The sequence below is a fragment of the Sinocyclocheilus grahami genome, unplaced genomic scaffold (assembly GCF_001515645.1).
Source record: "Sinocyclocheilus grahami isolate Dianchi unplaced genomic scaffold, SAMN03320097.WGS_v1.1 scaffold526.1, whole genome shotgun sequence".
NCBI classification, from domain to species: domain Eukaryota; kingdom Metazoa; phylum Chordata; class Actinopteri; order Cypriniformes; family Cyprinidae; genus Sinocyclocheilus; species Sinocyclocheilus grahami.
In genome coordinates this window covers 1,132,120-1,152,400 of record NW_015505705.1, presented here as the reverse complement: position 1 = coordinate 1,152,400, position 20,281 = coordinate 1,132,120, and the positions used below count along the sequence as shown (strand labels likewise).

Here is a 20,281-nt window from a genome sequence, read left to right as displayed (position 1 = left end):
TTTTTTCCCCCATAGGTTTTTAACATTCTAAAAGCTCTTTATTCCAAAGATACTACAAGCTAGTCAGTGTATTCAGTAGGTGTAATGTATTCTAAGTTGCTTCAGAAGTATTGCAAGTATTACGTACAACAATAAAAAAATATGTGCATTGACATAAAAAAGGAAATTTACTTTTGGTACTTAAGTACTTTTAATAGCAAGTACTTCTGTACTTTTTCTTAAGTATAAATCTGTCTTTACAACTTTTACTTGTAATGGAGTAATATTTGACCAGCAGTATCTGTACTTTCACTCAAGTAATGGAGCTGAGTACTCTGTCTGCCTCTGAATCTCTAGTTTAGTACAGTAAATGAAGATATGCTCTTACAATTCATCAAATACTCTTTGATGAATTCCACACAAATCTCATCCTCATAGTTGAGGTGTGGGCTTACTGTGTAAAGACATAAAATGGAAAATGTTTCAGGGGGAGTGTTTTAATGAGTTATGAGATGAAAACAAATAAACAACAAAGAGCCAAATCAAAAACAAAACAGTCAGAACAATCAACTTGTTTATGCTTGATGAAATATCAATGATGGAATATTTTAATATGGGATGCATGTAAAGGTTTATAAATATGTCTGATCAAGTGAAAAAGAGGAGCAGATATAAAAGTAAACTGAAAAAAAAAAAACTAACAAAGTGGGCTCACAGGTGGTACTGTGAGGCTGCACGTCGCCCTGACCTGCAACTGTTAGGAGAAGAGAAAAACACATGATGTATCACTGCTTATGTTTATCTAGTTTAATCTGACCTACTCAACATCCTTATTGGTCCTGGAACAACGTTGTATAAACAAATCAGATTTCAGTAGTACATAACTACTGAACATTATGATTACGCAATGTAAGGGTTCAATTTAGAAGTAATTAAAAAAAAAATTAATTTAGTTTTTAAACAAAAACTTTGAATTCAATAAAAAAAACGAATTCATATTTAATTAATTAATACAATTATATTTAAAAATATTTAAATTAATATTACATTGTTTAAATTGTATTATATTTATAAATGTAAAATATACATGCAGTATATATTATTTAATTATTAGGTTATTTTATTTAAAAAGTAATAATATAAATATTTAATATAAAATATAACAAAGTAACAACTGAATTTGTTTAATAAGTTAAATAAAAAAAAATGTATTCCACTAAACAAACACACACACACACACACACACACACATAATTATATATATATATTAAAATAAGATTTTTAAAATAAGATTTTTAAATATAAATTGTATTAAATTTATACATTTAAAATACACATTATCATTTATTAAATATATACAGAATATATTATTTATTAAAATTAACCTGGCTACATTAGTTTACACCAAAGTTATTTAGAAATAGTAATGAATAATGTATAATAGTAATAAATAGAATGAATAGTATAATAAATAGAAATAAGTAATTAAAATAAATATTTTCTCAAGGTCTAAACTAAAAATGTACACATTTTTATAAGAGTAAATTAATTAATTAAATAAAAAAAAATTCTAATTTAAAATAAAAAATAATAACTAATTAATATTTAATTCATGAATTAAAATTAACATTAAAAAATTAAAAAAATACGTTGGGTAAGATATAAATTGTATTCAATTTATCAATTTAAAATACACACACATATTTAATACACTTAAATCAAGCTGACTAAATTAGGTTACGCTAAAGTTATTTAGAGATATTAAAGGCTCAATATGTAATTTTTTCAAATTAAAATATCCAAAAACCACTAGAACAGTGTTATATATTTTGCTGACTTGTGTACTTACATTATCCCAAATGTTTAGAAGAATGTTTAAATCCAGAGAAATAAGCAATTTTCACTAGTGACACGGAGCGTGTCCATAGTGTCATCGTGTCGCCTGCCAATGACGTCATAACGCCTCGATTTCCGGTTTTGTTTTGTAGAAAACATGGAAACACTAAAGACGCTTTAATATGTTGTGCGTTTTAATAGACCGGTGGCGACCGCACAGAGCAGCATTATAACAGAACTTTCAAATGTATCTAGTGTGATAAAACAGCGCTGCTTTACCCCACATACACACGACCGGAAGAAGCAGAAGCGGTCGACTGTGGCATAATAAAAGCTCCGCTGCTTTCGAGCCGTGTGTCACGATCATTCAGTGGCCTCGTTTCTCTTCTACAGCTTTCAGCCTCACCCTGCTTCATTCTACTACATTAATAAATCATTAGCTCATCCATGAACATGAGTCCCGTCGGATTGCATCGGCTGTGGGGATGAAGACGACAACTCCCATGATTCCACACTCAGTCACAGAGTCATCAAACTACGCCTTTGTCTCTTTGTTTATTTTGAATAAGCGCTCTCCAGTGGCGAAAATGACATATTGTGCCTTTAACTAATACAATAGTCATAAATAGAATAATAAATTAGTAATAACAGAAATATTTTCTCAAGGCAACAACTGAAAGTTTACACATTTTTAAAGTATTAGAATGTTGGTCCAAGACCCAAAAAAGTTGATCCAGGAACATGTCCTACTTGGATAAATCACATTGTGCTGTTTAGCATAACCAAAGAAAAACAGTCCACTTTCATCCAGACCTCTGAGAAAGAAGGTGGAGCTGAGAACTCCTCAGACAGCCAAAAATTTCCATAGTGTGTGAGACTTAAGCAAACAGCTTGTTTTCGCACTGATTGGAATCAGCTTTGGTCTACAGCAGGTTTAATTAGAGACTGGTTCTGGTGTGCCTCAAAAACAGGTCACTGCAGCTGAGCCACGGAGTACAGGGTTGCTGTTCTTACCTAACTAAAGGCTAGTTCAATAGTTCAGGTTTTCAATGCAACTGGATTATGTGAGTGATTAAAGAGCGAGTCTAAACCCTGGTTTTATACGAGTCCAGAGTTGTGCAGTTTAATTAACTGCTCTAATCCTACTAGAGCCAGTCCAGTGAGGACAGCATGGACACTTCAGTTTCTGTGCTCTAGTATTACACCTTTACCTTTTCATGCAGCATGGTTTTTATTACTATAACATTTAAACTGAATAATACTATAAAATTGTACTACACAGCACTCTACTGCTCTATTTTCATTCTGTCAGTTGCAGCATCCTATGGTCAGTCCATCTATAATGATGCTAAACGGTGTAATTGACTGTTGTATCCAGGCAACCAATTTCCTTGCAGTGCTGAATGTCTCTAGTATTACTCTGTACCTCTTTCTTCTCGCACAATAAAATACTTTCACCTCAAATCAATATTTCACATCCATTTATTTATTTATTTGCCTAGAAGCTTTCTAATAAGCAGGAAGTTCTGCTTCGCATCTGAGTCACTTGTTTATTTTGCAATGATGATGCAATATTTCTGAATAATATGCTATAACATGCTACTATTTTTTTTAATTATTATTACATATCTTTTAATTACAAATGAAATAAAACTAAGAATAAAGAATATTTGGTAACAGTTTAAAATAAGGTTTCATTTGATAATATTAGTTAACTACATCAGTAATGAACTAACATTTAAAATAGCTTCCAAATCATTAATTGATCTTAGTTAATGTTCATTTCAACATTTAATAATACATTATTACAATTAAAAGTTGTATCTATTACTATTATTTAATACACCTTAGCTAACACAAAATAATAATAAACAGTTTAACAAGGATTAATAAATACAATAACAAATGGATTCCTCATTGTTAGTTAATGTTAGGTAATAGATTAACAATTGTTAAGTAATGGGACAAAGTGTTACCGAATATATACAATTTAATTTAATAATAGTTAAACAGAAAATAAAAAATAATTTAAATCATTTTGAAATGAAATAATTCAAAACATAGTGAAGACAAAAAGATCTCCCAGAAGAGAAAGATGTGTTAAATCTGCTAATAGTTCATTTTGTCAACATTTAGCAGTACACTATGACAGTGGTTCCCAACCCTGGTCCTGGAGGCACCCCAACACTGCACGTTTTGCATGTCTCCTTAATCAAACACACCTGATTCAGGTCATCAGCTCATTAGTAGAGACTCCAAGACCTGAAATTGGAGTGTCTGAGAAAGGAGATATATAAAATGTGCAGTGTGGGGGTGCCTCCAGGACCAGGGTTGTGAACCATTGTCGCATCTGAGTCACTTGTTTATTTTGCAATGATGATGCAATATTTCTGAATAATATGCTATAACATGCTACTATTTTTTTTAATTATTATTACATATCTTTTAATTACAAATGAAATAAAACTAAGAATAAAGAATATTTGGTAACAGTTTAAAATAAGGTTTCATTTGATAATATTAGTTAACTACATCAGTAATGAACTAACATTTAAAATAGCTTCCAAATCATTAATTGATCTTAGTTAATGTTCATTTCAACATTTAATAATACATTATTACAATTAAAAGTTGTATCTATTACTATTATTTAATACACCTTAGCTAACACAAAATAATAATAAACAGTTTAACAAGGATTAATAAATACAATAACAAATGGATTCCTCATTGTTAGTTAATGTTAGGTAATAGATTAACAATTGTTAAGTAATGGGACAAAGTGTTACCGAATATATACAATTTAATTTAATAATAGTTAAACAGAAAATAAAAAATAATTTAAATCATTTTGAAATGAAATAATTCAAAACATAGTGAAGACAAAAAGATCTCCCAGAAGAGAAAGATGTGTTAAATCTGCTAATAGTTCATTTTGTCAACATTTAGCAGTACACTATGACAGTGGTTCCCAACCCTGGTCCTGGAGGCACCCCAACACTGCACGTTTTGCATGTCTCCTTAATCAAACACACCTGATTCAGGTCATCAGCTCATTAGTAGAGACTCCAAGACCTGAAATTGGAGTGTCTGAGAAAGGAGATATATAAAATGTGCAGTGTTGGGGTGCCTCCAGGACCAGGGTTGTGAACCATTGCACTATGACACTATGTAGTAAAGCCACTCAAATCTAATTTTGATTTTGTTGGGTATTGTTTGATTTGGGTCAGTAATATGGAAATTGACTCATACCTTCATTTTCAATGGTGTCCACTGCATTGTTTACCAGTCGTATCACCGTCACTATGGAGGCTAGGGCATAAACAAGTGTAAAATATCAGGCAACAATTGAATAAAGGATCAAACACTTCAACCAAACATCAAACACTCAATGAAAACCTTACATAAGCATTTATATAAATCACTTTGTCCCATTCGTAATCCTCCAGCACGTGAAATCTGCTAAACAAAAGCAAACGGACGTCTGACATCTATTTTGTACAGCAGAAGTGATACTACACTACTGAGTCATGATAGCAATCACGTTTGTAGAGCATATCAAAGGCAGATGGATTGTAATTACTGCTCTGACCTACTCAGGCTGTCACATTGTTAAAGCAGGATAGCGTTATTACTAATCCTCATGATTTCCTTTTGGAAAGATCAGACAACGCAAGTCATCTTAATTAGGTGAATGGAATAATCAGTTACCTCTGCCTGAGATTAGGTCATTATAATAGAGGTGGGTGCGTGAGAATGTATAAGTTAATGTGATCATCTTGCATGTGTTTGTTTTTTAACAGGTATTTTCTGCACTTCAACAAACACATCAACCAAAAGAGAGCAAGACCACGCCCATCAACGTGCTTCATTCAGGTTACCAAGATGTTTTTTTATAATCTTCTGTAATTGTTAAGTTTTTATAATCTTCAGTAATTATTAATAAATTAATAAATGCAATCGAATAACTTGCAGTTTAGGCATATTAAATGTTAAAAATTATGGCTTTAAATACTATAATGTTGAATTATATAATTATATTATAATTTCTCATTTTATCCCCAGAAATGTAATCAAAAAACCAATTTAATAGAGGCAGAGATATCAGAATTAGTAACAGTGATACTGGCCTTCATTCATAGTACTTAGTAAGAAGAGAAGCAAAATGTTCTTGATATTTACACATTTGGGAGGTTACTCTGCAATAAAAACATGAAAGTGAAAGTGTGGCCAATTATGGTGTCCCATACTTGGAATTTGTGCTCTGCATTTAACCCATCCAAGTGCACACACACTGTAGTGAACACACACCCGGAGAAGTGGGCAGTCAATGCTGCGGCGCCCGGGGAGCAGTTGGGGGTTCGGTGCCTTGCTCAAGGGTCTCACCTCAGTCGTGGTATTGAAGGTGGAGAGAGCTGGTTATTCACTCCCCCCCACCTACAATCCCTGCCTGACCCGAGACTCGAACCTGCGACCTACAAGTCCTACTCTCTAGCCATTAGGCCACGACTGCCCCCTAATAATGTACAGTAAGTTCCAAAAATCAAAACTAGCTCCCCAGTTATAAAATATGTATTATTCTTTTATTTTCTTCCGAAATGGTGGATTTGAAATTGGAAGAATCATGATGTCATAATTTGCCCTCGACTCGTCACTTAACATGCGTCATTGTCGTATACAATTAATGAGGAACAACTCATGTCTGTCCATCAATCACAAGAATGATACTGCTATTTTTGGAGCAAAACAACTTCATATACATTCTAAACTAACCTTGAGAAACACTAGATTCTGATCGGTGTGATATGTAAGGACTCATGTACAGATGTTCAATGTCGCAATGTGGTTCACTGCTGTTTATTCATTAGTGAATCAAATCAGAGACTAAACGATCAACTTCACACTGTTCCTGTTATGCTCCTGTTAATAACCATCTGTTATTAAACCATCTACATTGTGATTATTTTTTATACAGAAAGTGATATATAGTACTATTAAAACTTGATTAGTTTTTTTTTTTATCAACTGACAGCACTATTAAGCATATAAAAAGCTGACTAATACAAAGAGCGAATGAGTGCAAAGAGACCAGGCTTATACAACAAGAAGAGAGAAAACATCAACGCAAAGGGTTCATTCAGTATGTTATCTAATTGCTCTAAAGCTTGGGGTCAGTAATATGATTTATGTCTTTGAAAGAAGTCTCTGGCTGCACTGATTTGATGAAAAATGCAGGAAAAACAATATAGTAACAAGTAATAGTGTGAAATATTATTAAAAGTTTTATATTTTAATATATTTTAACGTTATTTATTCCTGTGATGGTAAAGCTGAATATTCAGCAGCCATTATTCCAGTCTTCAGTCACATGATCCTTATCCTCATTAGTTATTTTTTTAATCAACTGACTTTACTATTAAGCATATCAAAACCTGACTAATACAAAGAGCTAATGAGTGCAAAGAGACCAGCCTTATACAACAAGAAGAGAGAAAACATCAACGCAAAGGGTTCATTCAGTATGCTATCTAATTGATCTGTGGTTTATTCAAAAGTTGCAGTCTTGGCATAATGATTTTTATGGGATTGTGAAATGTTTATGTATGGTTATAGTGCTAATTAAGTAATGGTTAAAACATACTGTAACAGAATAAGATGCCCTAAAAAAAACTTTAGTTAAACTTTGAATATTCTTTGAGCAGAGAAAGTTTTTGGAGGTTGTTTGGAGGGTATGTTAAGGACTTTGGGTCTTGCAATGCATGTATCTCACCGTTGTCGTCGCAGGAATCGGACTGGAAAGACCTGAGGGAGTGCGCCTCGCTCGTGCTGCTGTCTGAGAAGCAGGTGACCTCCTCTGGTGTATTTCCAGCTTCTGCAGGAGAATACAATAGCAGATTCTTATACAGACATACAAACATGCAAATGCATGCAGTTATGCTATACATTCACACAATGTATGCAAATACAATCACACACAGCAGGGCTCAACAATAGAGATTGTTCAGGGCCAGCTTGAGAGTTGTCACAATGTCTTTTTCATAATTTTCCAGCTAAAGTGTTTATGAATTTATAGCTGTCATGCAGCCATACAAATTCGACCCATTATGCACAATAAAAACGAATAAAACTGTTTTAACTTTATAACAAAACTATATGTAAATGAACAAAATTAAATATATGATATATGTATACACTACCGTTTAAATGTTTTGAAAAGTTTGGGGTAGGTAATATGTTTTATGTCTTTGAAAGAAGTCTCTGGCTGCATTCATTTGATGAAAAATACAGTAAAACAATATAGTAACAAGTAATAGTGTGAAATATTATAACAATTTTAAATAACTGTTTTCTATTTTAACATGATATTTATTCCTGTGATGGTAAAGCTGATTTTTCAGCAGCCATTATTCCAGTCTTCAGTCACACCATCCTTCAGAAATCAGTCTAATATGATGATTTGGTGGCTCAAGAAGCATTTCTTATTATTATCTATGTTGAAAACAGATGTGCTGTTGTGGAAACTTTGATCATTTTAATGAATAGAAATGTCAAAACATTAACAGTATGTGTCTTTATGGTCACTTCTCAATTCATTTTCAACAACCTGAAAAAGATTTATTTTTAAATATTGCCATGTCAAGTCTGCACTACTGGCCCATTTGCATTTACATTTTAAGTGGGAGAACTTGCACAATTGGTGGCTGACTAAATACTTTTTTGCCCCACTGTACATCTAATATCCAAAAACCAGACACGCACATATGCTCAAACAAAACCTTTTAGAGCATTAAAAGCATTTAGAGCTTAATACTCTCTACGGCATGCAAATCTTTCAAATCTGCTAAAGTGAAAGAGCAATAATATTTGTCCTATATTTATCCCAGACTGCACACTGCTAAAGCTAACAAACAGTCCATGACAAATGAGATTCTGCTTGAAGCAAACACTAACAAGACCAAGGTCACCCATTTTAAACCAAAATGTGCAGAGAAAACATACACAGGTAACGCATTTCCACAAGCTGAAGTGTAATAATCACCCTCACATATGTACTAGCTGCCAACCTACATGGCCAGACTGTTAAATATTTTATGAGGAGAAAGGCTCCTTTTGGCCTATTTCAAGTGATAATACAGCACAGCAGATGGTTCTGATTACTATAATCTGGTTTGTTGTGAAACAATTTATGAGTCCCTGGTGAATTTTCAAGATGCAGCCAATACGAAAAATGATGAAATCATAAAAAAGAATTGGGAAAGGAGTTTTTTCATATATATTATTGTGATTAACGCATTATGCATAGCATTTATCACTGTGTGGATGTTTCTGTTTGAATCTTGAGGATAGACTCTAAATGCTTTACTTCACTTTCTCCTTTTGTGTGAAAGCTTCGTGTTATCTCTAAGGTAATTACGTTCCATCACACATTATTGTACAATGGATTTTGCAGATGGAAACCGGGGAGCATATGTATAATCTCATCCACACAAAGACTGGGATTTAATTGGAGTTATGGAGTCACGCTGACATCGCTGCAGTTTTGTCAACCTCTGTTTGATCTGTGATGAGTAGAAAGTGTGTGCGAAAAATTGTCACCCTCGGTTCTGTACGCTTCCTCTCCGTCCGCCTGATAACCCCTGTCTTCCCACTCCAGAGCTTGGAATTGATGATCCGTAGCATTGTTTGCATCGTCTTCCTCTTCCTCATCCTCGTCTTCCCATGGAGGCTTGCGGATTTGGCTGCGTTCGGACGGGTTCGGGGACATTGACGGGGGAAGATTGGGTGCCACGCTGCAGACGGCAACACCTCTTCGTGGCATCCCGAGGATGTGTGGTAGATCTGCCTGGAAGGTGCTCATTTGCAGAGGGCAGGAGAAAGTGGCCAGCCCTCCCTCTGCCTTTTCCGTTTCCCCTTGAGGGATTCCCTGGCAGCAGGGAAGTGTATAGGCTGTGGGCCGCACCATGACCTGCGGTGGCCCTCCTGCACTGTCGTTCCGGTAGAGGCTGGCACGACACTCGCCGCTGACCCGTATGGCTTCGAACTCGATGCCCTCGGCTCCCATGCCCGTCTTATGCAGCATGTAGTTGGTCTCTGTGGAGATGCCCACCGCCTCCCCACGGCTCCAGTCCTTCCGGAGGACTTTTTTACGAAATGCGGCCAGCAGGGTCAGCAGGACCAACACCACAAAGAGCAACACGCCAATGCCGATGATCTCTCCTGGTCCAATGTATGACAGGGCCTCAGCCTGAGTGTCTGGGCCGTCCAGAGGCTGGCCGCAGAACTGACCCTTGAAGCCCACGGTGCAGTTACAGTAGAAGGCTCCGAACGTGTTCACACACGCTCCTCCATTCTCACACTCCTCCCTCTCACACTCGTTCACATCCTCATCGCATCTGTGGACAGAAGGACTGTGTTAGGCTCTTTGGGATTTAAATACTAACTTACTATTTACTGTATACTGTACCATACATACATTTGATTCTTTAAGGGAATACATCAGCCAAAAAAATTCTCTCAACATTTATACACCCTCATGCCATCCCAGATGTATTTAACTTTTTTTTCCAGATGAACACGAATATTCTTAGAAAAGTAAACAACTTCTGAGTGCATATAATGTAGCCCAAAATTTTACACTTCAAAAAACCATACAAAGTAAACAGCAGTAATCAATACAACCCCAGTCGATGAATCAATGTCTTCTGAAGTGAAATGATAGGTGTGTGAGAAAAATACTAATATTATTTTGAAACTATAAACCCTTGCTGTCATACACACACATTCATGAGTTCACTCGATATAAACGTCTGTGTGTTGTGAAAAAAAGCGCGCATGATTTTGTGTTTTAAACTGTTGCATTCAACTTTGCAAAAAAAATGTAAACTGTTATTTTGCTTTAAATTACATAATATTTGTCAGTCCCAACAAATAAGTCTGAGAGTCACTCAGCAGCTGTAATTAGGTTCATTCATCACATCTGACATGAATGGTCACGTCACATGCATTGTGGGATACAGTACTGGGATACAGTTCCAACTATGCAGTACACCAAATGACTATGTTCGAATTTCTAGAAGAGTTGATGTTGGATGACCGATTACTTCTGCCGAAACCCTGAAATGCACATCCAAAGGACACTATTGCTAACACATGAGGCCACAGGAGAGATTTAGTTATATTCATACATGGTGGAGAACTGTAAAATTGTGATTATGTAGATCACATAACAATGGCAACATGCCAGATGTAGTATGACCAGATTGAATTCATATTACACACACTTATACTTTTTAGTGTACTTAAATTCTTCTTCAGATGTAGAACCTTGTTTGACAGTATGCATTTTCGGACGCAGGAAGTGCATTCAGCTCATTTTGGCAAATGCAGCAGGTCATCTAGGTATCTATAGTTGTGGTCAAAGTTTTAAACACACTTTGCAGCATCTGCAAAATGTTTATTATTTTACCAAAATAAGAGGTATCATACAAAATTATTTTTCATTTAGTACTGACCTGAATAAGATATTTCTCATAAAAGACAAGTACTAAATAAAACATAACATGCATTTTGTATTATCCCTCTTATTTTGGTAAAATAATTAACATTTTGCAGATACTGCAAAGTGTATGTAAAATTTTGACCACAACTCAACACTATTGTTCAGAAGTTTGGAGTCAGTAAGAATTTTTTTTCTCTGTTTTTGAAATAATTATTTTATGCCCAGATTGCCCACCATGGTTGCATTTATTTGATCAAAAATACAGTCAAACTGTAATATTATAAAATATTATTTGAATATATAATATTATTTAAATATTATTATTTAAATAACTAATAATTTTCTATTTTAATATATTTTAAAATGTAATTTATTCCTGTGATGGCAAAGCTGAATTTTCAGCAGTCATTACATCAGTCTTCAGTGTCACAAGGTAATTCAGAAATAATTTTAATATGCTCATTAGAACTAATGGTTATACTTTACTTGAAGGGGTGTGCATAAGACTGACATAACACCTTCATAATCATGACATGACACCTACATAATCATGACATGACACATGTCATGAATATGAAGGTTTTTTATGCATGTTTATGACAACTGTCATTAAGTGTCATTCGCTCAGTTATGTAATTTTAATGCAAAGATTACATTGTTTGAGATGTCTTTGTTATGGGCTATGGTTAGGGGTAAGGGTAGGGGTAGGGTTAGGTCAAATAATGTCATATTTGCATTAAAAATGACATAACTGAGCGAATGACACTTAATGACAGTTGTCATAAACATGCATAAAACCTCCTTCATATTCATGACATGTGTCATGTCATGATTATGAAGGTGTCATGTCAGTCTTATGCACACCCCTTCAAGTAAAGTGTTACCGAACTAATTTCTAATGTTGAAAACAGTTGTGCTGCTTAATATTTTTGTGTAAATGGTGATACTTTTTTCAGGATTTTTTGATGATTCAAAAGAACAGCGTTTATCTGAAATAAAAATCTTTTGAAACATTACAAAGGTCTTTATCACTTTTGATCAATTTAATGCATACTTGCTGACACACTATACACTAAACACTATAAACTGCATGAATAATAAGAATATTATGTTAATCTGAACACAGCTTTAGTGTTTCTCTCATTATCTAATTAGTTCTCAGAAGCAGAGAGAGAGAAAGAGGTTTCTTGTTGCATTTAAAGATTCATAAATATTCACATTTAGCTGAATTCCCCTCTGTGCTGCAAACAGCAAATATGTGATGATCTGTTGCTCAGAGAACTCTTTATACATACTCTTGAGTACAATAAAGTTCAACGAATCTCTCAAGTGAGCATAAGAGAACATAATGAGAGGGTTGTTTGTATTGCGTAACATAATGACACAGCTGGTTAAGCAGAGAAAGTAGTTATATAGTAGTTTTATAAACCAATTCGATTTTTATTACTTTCTCCCCACTACATAAAAAGACAGAGAGGAAAAGGGCAGAGGTCCCAGTATCCCACTTTTCTCAGTCAGTTGTTCATGTGTAGCTTTAGGTTTGCTTGGAAAAAGTAACAACAGTATCATCTAGTGGAAAGATAACTTGAACTCATCTCACTCTGAAAAAGAATTATCATGGCACAAAGAAATTAGAGAAGCCTTAGTGGGATTTTTTAGATGGATTGCTCTAAAATCTGCTCATTATTTATTAAATGATTTTAGTAATTAGTGATAAAGGTCTAATTAACACAATCAAACAACATACCTGTTTTACAGGGTCACGTATGTACTGAACCAGTAGTTCAAACAATTAAGGTCTGAGATGGAAAAGATCAGGTAAACGCTAAGAATAATGACTTTCAGATGAGAGACACAGACAGTAAGTTGCTGGTTACCTGCTCTCCACAACACACGCATAAAGATAAAACATCTTATAATGTAATGTTAACCAATCATGGACTTTCTGGTGATTAGAACCGTTTTGAACTATACAATACTTTTTAAACAGAATATTTTGAAATAATTTGAAGAGCTTTTGAACTATTTGAAGTCATATTAACTGTCAAATACAATAAAAACACCCTTTCAAAGCATTATTTCATATATGTTGTACCAAAATATTCAGTTAAAAATGTACTGTGTAGTTCAAAATGGTTATAATTACCAAATAGTTTTAATGAGACACTATCTATTGGGTGACACCAATAAAATAATATGTACATGTATTAATATATATTTAAAACATATGTAAATATTTATAAATGTGCTGGTGTCTCATTTACCACCTAAATGTCTGTGGTGTGACATCTTAAAAGTCATTAAGGTCTAAAATGTATGCAAGATTAATGGTAAATTCTACCAAATCACAAATAGTACATACTGAAATAAAATGTCTTACATGAGTCCGGTAAAGCCTTTGAGGCAGCCGCAGAGGAAGGTGTTCCCCACAGCCTTACAATCACCCCCATTCTGACAAGGTGAGGGCACACAAGACGTCACCTCCATCTCACAGCGGGACCCCATGAACTGTGGCAGGCAGCTGCATGAGAAGTCTGGGGACAAATACAATGAGAAACAAGACTTATAAGACAAAGCTAATACTGAGCTAATGACTAAAATCTGAACAACTGACCGTTATTGACGTATTGATGGTTATATGCACTTTCTATTTCTCACCACCAGAGGGCAGCTTTGTACAAGAAGCTCCATTCTGGCACGGCCCACCGAGGCACGGATCAGGATATAAAATACATCCCAGCTTCACATCACTCAGCCCAGCTACTTCTGCATACCGGCTCCTCTTATTCTGAAGTGGGAGTTCATTTCCATTGAGCATGATGGACCCGAGACACCCCTGGAAGCCTTCTTGTGCCCGTGGGGGCCTCTGGCCGCCTTTGCCCACTGGTCCGTGCAACACCTGAGCCCCGAAGAACAGCGATCCGTCTGCAGCCAGGGGCCAGATGCGGACAGGGGCCCGCACAGAATGCCGACGCTCCACGTAGCTGTCGTCCAGTGAAAGGAGAGTGTAGTTACTGGAGAGCTCCAGGGTCACGGTGTGCCAGGACCCATCATTGATTGGACGCCCGGAGATGCCCAGTATGTCCAGTCTGTTGTCACAGTCCATCTGGAACCACAAACGCCCTTCCTCTATCTGAACAAACACAGACAACGACTCACTATAGGGTCACTCCGTGTCAACTCAACCAAAGGTCCCGGATCCAATTTTTGATTTCGTTTGCCTTTTTTCTGAAGAAAGATAAACATGTATAGCAATGAAAGGCAAAATATGAAATGTCATGGATGTATATTTACGGAGGGGGGGGCTCAAAATGAAAATTTTCCTCTGCGATTCAGAGCCAAAACTACTCCAAAGTTTGCAGGCCTGTAACTCAAGAAATATTACAGATATCTTAATGTCCTTTTAGATTTTGGGTTCTAACAAACTTTCTTTTGGTATCTTAATTTTTAAGGCCCTATATGGTTCAATTCCAGCGATATTGGAATCTCAATATGGCTCCGGGAGTAAACAGTTCAATTGTACACATTTTCAGTGGTCAAAAATCAAATGTGGGTCACTTTGCATTCAGCTGATACTTTTTTCTTTTAAAGAGAAATGTCTGAAGAACCATTGAAACTAGAAATGTATCTTGTTTACCTCTATCAAAACAATTGCATAGAACATACCCGTCTGCGTGCCATACATATTCTTTTTCCAAAGTTTGCATCCCTGTAACTCAAGAAATATTAAAGATAAATCAATATGATTTTAAATTGTGGTTCTTAATATACCTTCTCTTAGGAATTTTCATTTTAAGGCCCTATATTGTTCAATCCCAGAGATATCAGGATGTCAATTCTGTGTCCAAATGGTTGAATCCTACCCATTTTCAATAGTTGAAAACCAAATGTGAATTTTTGTTTACCTAGTTATGACTGTTGACACTGCAAGTATGCAAATAATAACAGTAACCCAGGGTTTAGAAATAGTGTGACATGTCAGATTGTGAATAACCAGGATTAATTGTTAACTAATTGTAATTGGTAAAGTATGAACAATGTGAAACTTAAAATAAGATTACCCAGGATCCCATTTACTCAGGGTTCAGAATTACCCAGGGTTAACTATTTAAAGTGTGAGAGAGTTTAAATGTTTAAAAGTTTGAGGTACTATCAGAGATTCTACCAAATATGCCCCTTATCAGTGGATAATACTTGATCTATAAATATGCGTTAAAATATTATAATAATAAAAAAAGAAAAATTAATTGTAAAAATTAATCCAGGTCAGACAAATCTTGGTTTATTGATGTGAATATAATGTGTGAGAAGAGCAATCACACTTCTCTATGAGGCGTGGGATTTGTTTCAAACATGTAGTTACGATACTGCATATTTGAACTCTTGGTAGCTTCAGAAGCTGTTAAAATGAACAAAATCCCTTTTTCTGTTTTTCTTAAAACAGATTCAAATATAGAATCTTATGAATAGACTACTGAGTGCAAGTTAATGAGCCAACTTGACCATTTCTGTGCTTTTTCAGCACTTAGACAGGTATGTTCTATGCAATTGTTTTGATAGAGGGAAACAAGTTAAAACTCTAGTTTCAACATTATTTATTCTTCAAGCATTTCTCTTTAAATACAATAAGTATCAGCTGTATACAAAGTGACCATCATTTGGTTTTTGACCACTGAAAATGGGTAATTTTCAACAATTTGGACATGAAGCTGCATTGAGATCCCCATATCTCTTGGATTGAGCCATATAGGGCCTTGAAAATTAATATCCCAAAAGAAAAGTTTGTCAAGAACCAGAATCTAAAATCATATTGAGATATCTTTAATACTTCTTGAGTTACATGCATGCAAACTATGGACAAATAATATATATGGCATTGAGACAGGTCTGTTCTGTGCAATTGTTTTGATAGAGGGAAACAATACACATTTCTAGTTTCAACATTATTTGCTCTTTAGTCATTACTTTTGCAAAGAAAAGAAGTATAATATGTATGCAAAGAGCCCTATGTCTCTGGAAAAGAACCATATACTGTAGAGCCTTAAAAATGAAGATACCAAAAAATAATAAAAGGGCATTAAGTTATCTTTAATACTTCTTAAGTTACAGACAAGCAGACTTTGGAGAAAAAACTTGAAAAGTGCTTTTTCCCCATTTCTGAATAGTCACCATTGGCATATAATGCAACAAAGATTACTAAAGTCAACAGATTTTACTAATAGAGCTACCAATGTGTAAAAATAACAATGATGCTGCCATTTTGACCCCCCTCTACAAAATAGTGGATTACTCCGTAAATATACATCCATGACATTTAATATTCTGGCTTTCATTGCTATACAAGTTAATCTTGCTTCAGAAAAAAATATTGACAAAATCAAAAATTTGAGCTGGGGAAGTTTCTGAAATTTGGTTGATTTGATACAGAATGACCCAATAGCAAACATAACTGCATAGTCAGCTTGCAATCGCAGGTACAATATTATATAAAGATAATAATAAATAATTAGTATTTTTTTTTACATGTGAAATATTACCTGGATATGCATGTCATATTATATAATATAATACACATAATGCTATTATAGTATTTGGTTTACTTTAGTACATAATGTTTTACAGAAAGCCAGTAAAAACTTTTTTTCATAAAATCAACATACATTTTAATTACTTACAATGACGTGTACTTAATAAAGCCCCAAAAATGAATAAATATCACATATATCTATACATACACTACCGTTCAATAGTTTGGGTTGGTAAGAATTTTGCATTAATGCCAAATTAAGGATGCATTAATTTGAAATGCATAAATGCATAATGATTTCTTTTGAACTTTCTGTTCAAAGATCCTGAGAGAATTTCCACAAAAATATATATAAAAGCAGAACAACTGTTGTCAATGTTTTCAACACTGATAATAAGAAAGAAATGTTTCTTGAGCATCAAATCAGCACAATAGAATGATTTCTGCTGAAAATTGGATGCTGAAAATTCAGCTTTGCTATCACAGGAATAAATTGCAATAATGTTTTACAATATTACTGTTTCTAAGCATCTTTTAAAAATATTAAATATACACACAAAGATAAAAAATATCTATACATAAACACTATATTTTGATTGCTGCATTATAGTAATGAGAATGGGTGGGATGTGTTTAATTATGTATATACAATCTAATGAAATAATGTAGAAAATAATGCATTAATCATATCTCTAGAGATCTGTATCCATCTGACCTTGAGCAATGTGCAGCGGTCAGCACGTGTGTACATGATGACTCCTTGGCTCTGCAGTGTTCTGATTCTCAAGCCCAGCTTCATGTCTCCACTCCAGTCACTGTCCGTCACTCTGTATCTGATGTAACTGTTTCCTGCAAAGCTCAGAGATGTTTGGCCTGCCAGCACAGGTATGAAAATCAGTCAGTCAGTCAAAGGCTAACACCATATTTCTAAATCTGTTATTTATACACACTTTCACAAAAGATATTCGTAGAAGTGTTTGGCTTCAATCACTTATGCTGAAATGACATTTAATCATATGTTTGACACACCCTCGGGATATTCTACAAGCGGGAGCCCATATTTGAAGGGAAATGAATGCTTACATAACTTTTGCCAACCATATCATGCTAAAGGAAAGTCATTTTGAATTTTTGTCTTTTGTGTTTGTAGTGACACACTTCGAGCTGCCTGAGGGACTCAAAATAAAAATGTCTTTATGGTATCACTTGTATTATATACCATGCTACAGGTATATGCTTTTCCTCAAAGTAAAAGGGTGTTTCAGTATGAACAAAATGACTGTGGACATCCGTTCTTTACATACCCAATGTTTTCATGCATACATCAATCTCCATTTGCTTTAATATGATTAAAAATATTGTGCAGTCACAGACTTTTTTGTAAGTTTTTAATTTTTTACATTAGTAAAATCCAATATTTAAATAAATGCACTTGAATATTAAGAAAATATTTATTAGGTAAAACTCTATTCCCTTTAAGATATCAACTAAATTAATACACTATATAAAATATATCAAATAAATATACGTACAATGAAAATCAGCACTTCTCATTTATTTGTAATATTACCAGACATCCTTTAGGGACAATAACCTGTTAGGTGGATGGATTATCTCTGCAAAGGAGAAGTGCTCACTAACACAGATTTAGACAGATTTGTGAACAATATTTGAGAGAAATAGGCCTTTTGTGTACATAAAAAAAGTCTTAGATCTTTGAGTTCAGCTCACGAAAAATGGGGGCAAAAACAAAAGTGTTGCGTTTATAATTTTGTTCAGTGTACATATCCTTTCCCATGTTGTAAATGTATTTGAAATCAGAAATCATTTTAACATCTTTCCTCATATGCTGCAATTAAACACAAAAAAACATTTGAATATTTACCAGCTCACAACTCACTGTCACAATTCTGCGTGATGAAAGTGTTGTAAACCCCTTTTTGAAACATGAAACATTGCTTTACCCAACATTACAAGTGGCCTTAAGCCAGAGTTTAAAAGGAGCATCGTAAAAAGCCTATTTGAGTCTAACCTGCACACTTGTCCAGAGTGTCAGGCAGACACTGGCAGAGAGATGGTGCTGTGGGGCCACTACGCACACACTGCATGTCTGACGGACATGTTTGGCCATCACAGAGTTCCAGAGGAGATGGACATATTCCTCCTGCAGTGGGTACAAAAAGTTAGAAAACAAGCAAATGGAAATTCTGCCACTCGAGCTACTGTTTGAATTTAATCAACCAGGATAAATAATGCATACCATGAAATGCATCCTACAATAAACAGGGTTGCCAACTTTGGTTAACTGGTTGGAGTAAGATTTTGATGGCATGGGCAGATAAATTACAGGAACCTATATGAGGTTTTGAGGAAGCAATAATTCATTATTTATTTTATCATTATTTACATTATTTATTAATAAAAAATTTTTTTTTAAATCTTAATACTTAAGGTTAATGTTGTACAATGTACAGTTTTTAGAAAATTTTCAATTCTTAAATTCATGCTGTTTACCTACCTAATATTACTGAGGGGTAGTAATAATAATAATAATGATGATTTATTAACCTTTTTGCTGTGCTGAAAATCCTTTACATACACTGGCGCTCCTAGTCAAAAATCTGCCTTTTAAAAATTGCTTGTAAATCTTTAATTATGTCATATTATCAGCAAATACTGGATTCAATCTTTTCGTTTTCTTTTGTTAACACAGGTTTTTTATGTCTTTTTGGAACTGATTGGTCATTGGCAGATTTTGAGTGAAAAAAATATATTTTTGGCAATATTTACTCAAAAACTGATTGAAAGAAAACAAGCTGATAAAAAGACTGAATCCAATATTAGGTAATAATATAGCATAATGAGAAATGTATATGCAATCTTCAAAAAAGTGCAAACATCACCAAAAAAAAAGTTTTTTTGGGAAGTTGTTATACCCTGTGTGAGCAAAGTCAGTAGGTTTTAGTATAATGCAATAACATTAACTAGCATTTTCAGGAAAAAGAAAATCCTGAGAAATCACAACATGAGAGTTAAGATTGCATTATAGTTACTGTTCCTATAAAACATACTTTCTTACGTAAATTTGATGTTCAACAAATATTTGATGAAATGTATAATATTCAATCTATATGATCACTCATTTTTCTGTTGCACTCTCTCTTATTGATACATATTTGAAGTTTAAAGTTAGCTTGTACTCGCTTGCTCTTACAACTGTTTTGCGAAATGGAAATACGCGTCTGACTTTGAAGTCATAACTCTTATAAAGAATATAAGAGTATAATGTAAGCAAAGTGCATTTAGCATTTTCTTGTTACTTGCCATGAGATTTAGTAAGGTTAGCATGAGAGTCGGAAAGCGTGTCTCATGCCAAATGTTTGAGAGTTGGCAACCCTGGAATAAATTTGAATCAGTTTTGCCAGTTTTATCATTTGAGA

At 34.3% G+C, this 20,281-nt stretch overlaps 1 protein-coding gene and 1 long non-coding RNA gene across 2 annotated transcripts in view; one reads left to right on the top strand and one right to left on the bottom strand.

The window, feature by feature from the left end:
- LOC107555190 (uncharacterized) overlaps positions 1-20,205 on the top strand; it is a 26,507-nt gene extending 6,302 nt beyond the window's left edge. The window contains exons 2-3 of the long non-coding RNA XR_001605143.1: positions 14,316-14,319; positions 20,195-20,205. This is a non-coding gene — a long non-coding RNA (uncharacterized lncRNA). The remainder of the gene's footprint in view (positions 1-14,315; positions 14,320-20,194) is intronic.
- Positions 1-20,281, bottom strand: part of LOC107555189 (protocadherin Fat 3-like) — a 60,667-nt gene that overhangs the window by 4,137 nt on the left and 36,249 nt on the right. Inside the window, exons 22-29 of the mRNA XM_016237910.1 lie at positions 18,874-19,005; positions 17,557-17,714; positions 13,973-14,447; positions 13,695-13,848; positions 9,412-10,208; positions 7,586-7,687; positions 5,068-5,127; positions 695-733 (exon numbers count right to left, since the gene is read on the bottom strand). Coding sequence (XP_016093396.1) covers positions 695-733; positions 5,068-5,127; positions 7,586-7,687; positions 9,412-10,208; positions 13,695-13,848; positions 13,973-14,447; positions 17,557-17,714; positions 18,874-19,005 — 1,917 coding nt within the window. The remainder of the gene's footprint in view (positions 1-694; positions 734-5,067; positions 5,128-7,585; positions 7,688-9,411; positions 10,209-13,694; positions 13,849-13,972; positions 14,448-17,556; positions 17,715-18,873; positions 19,006-20,281) is intronic.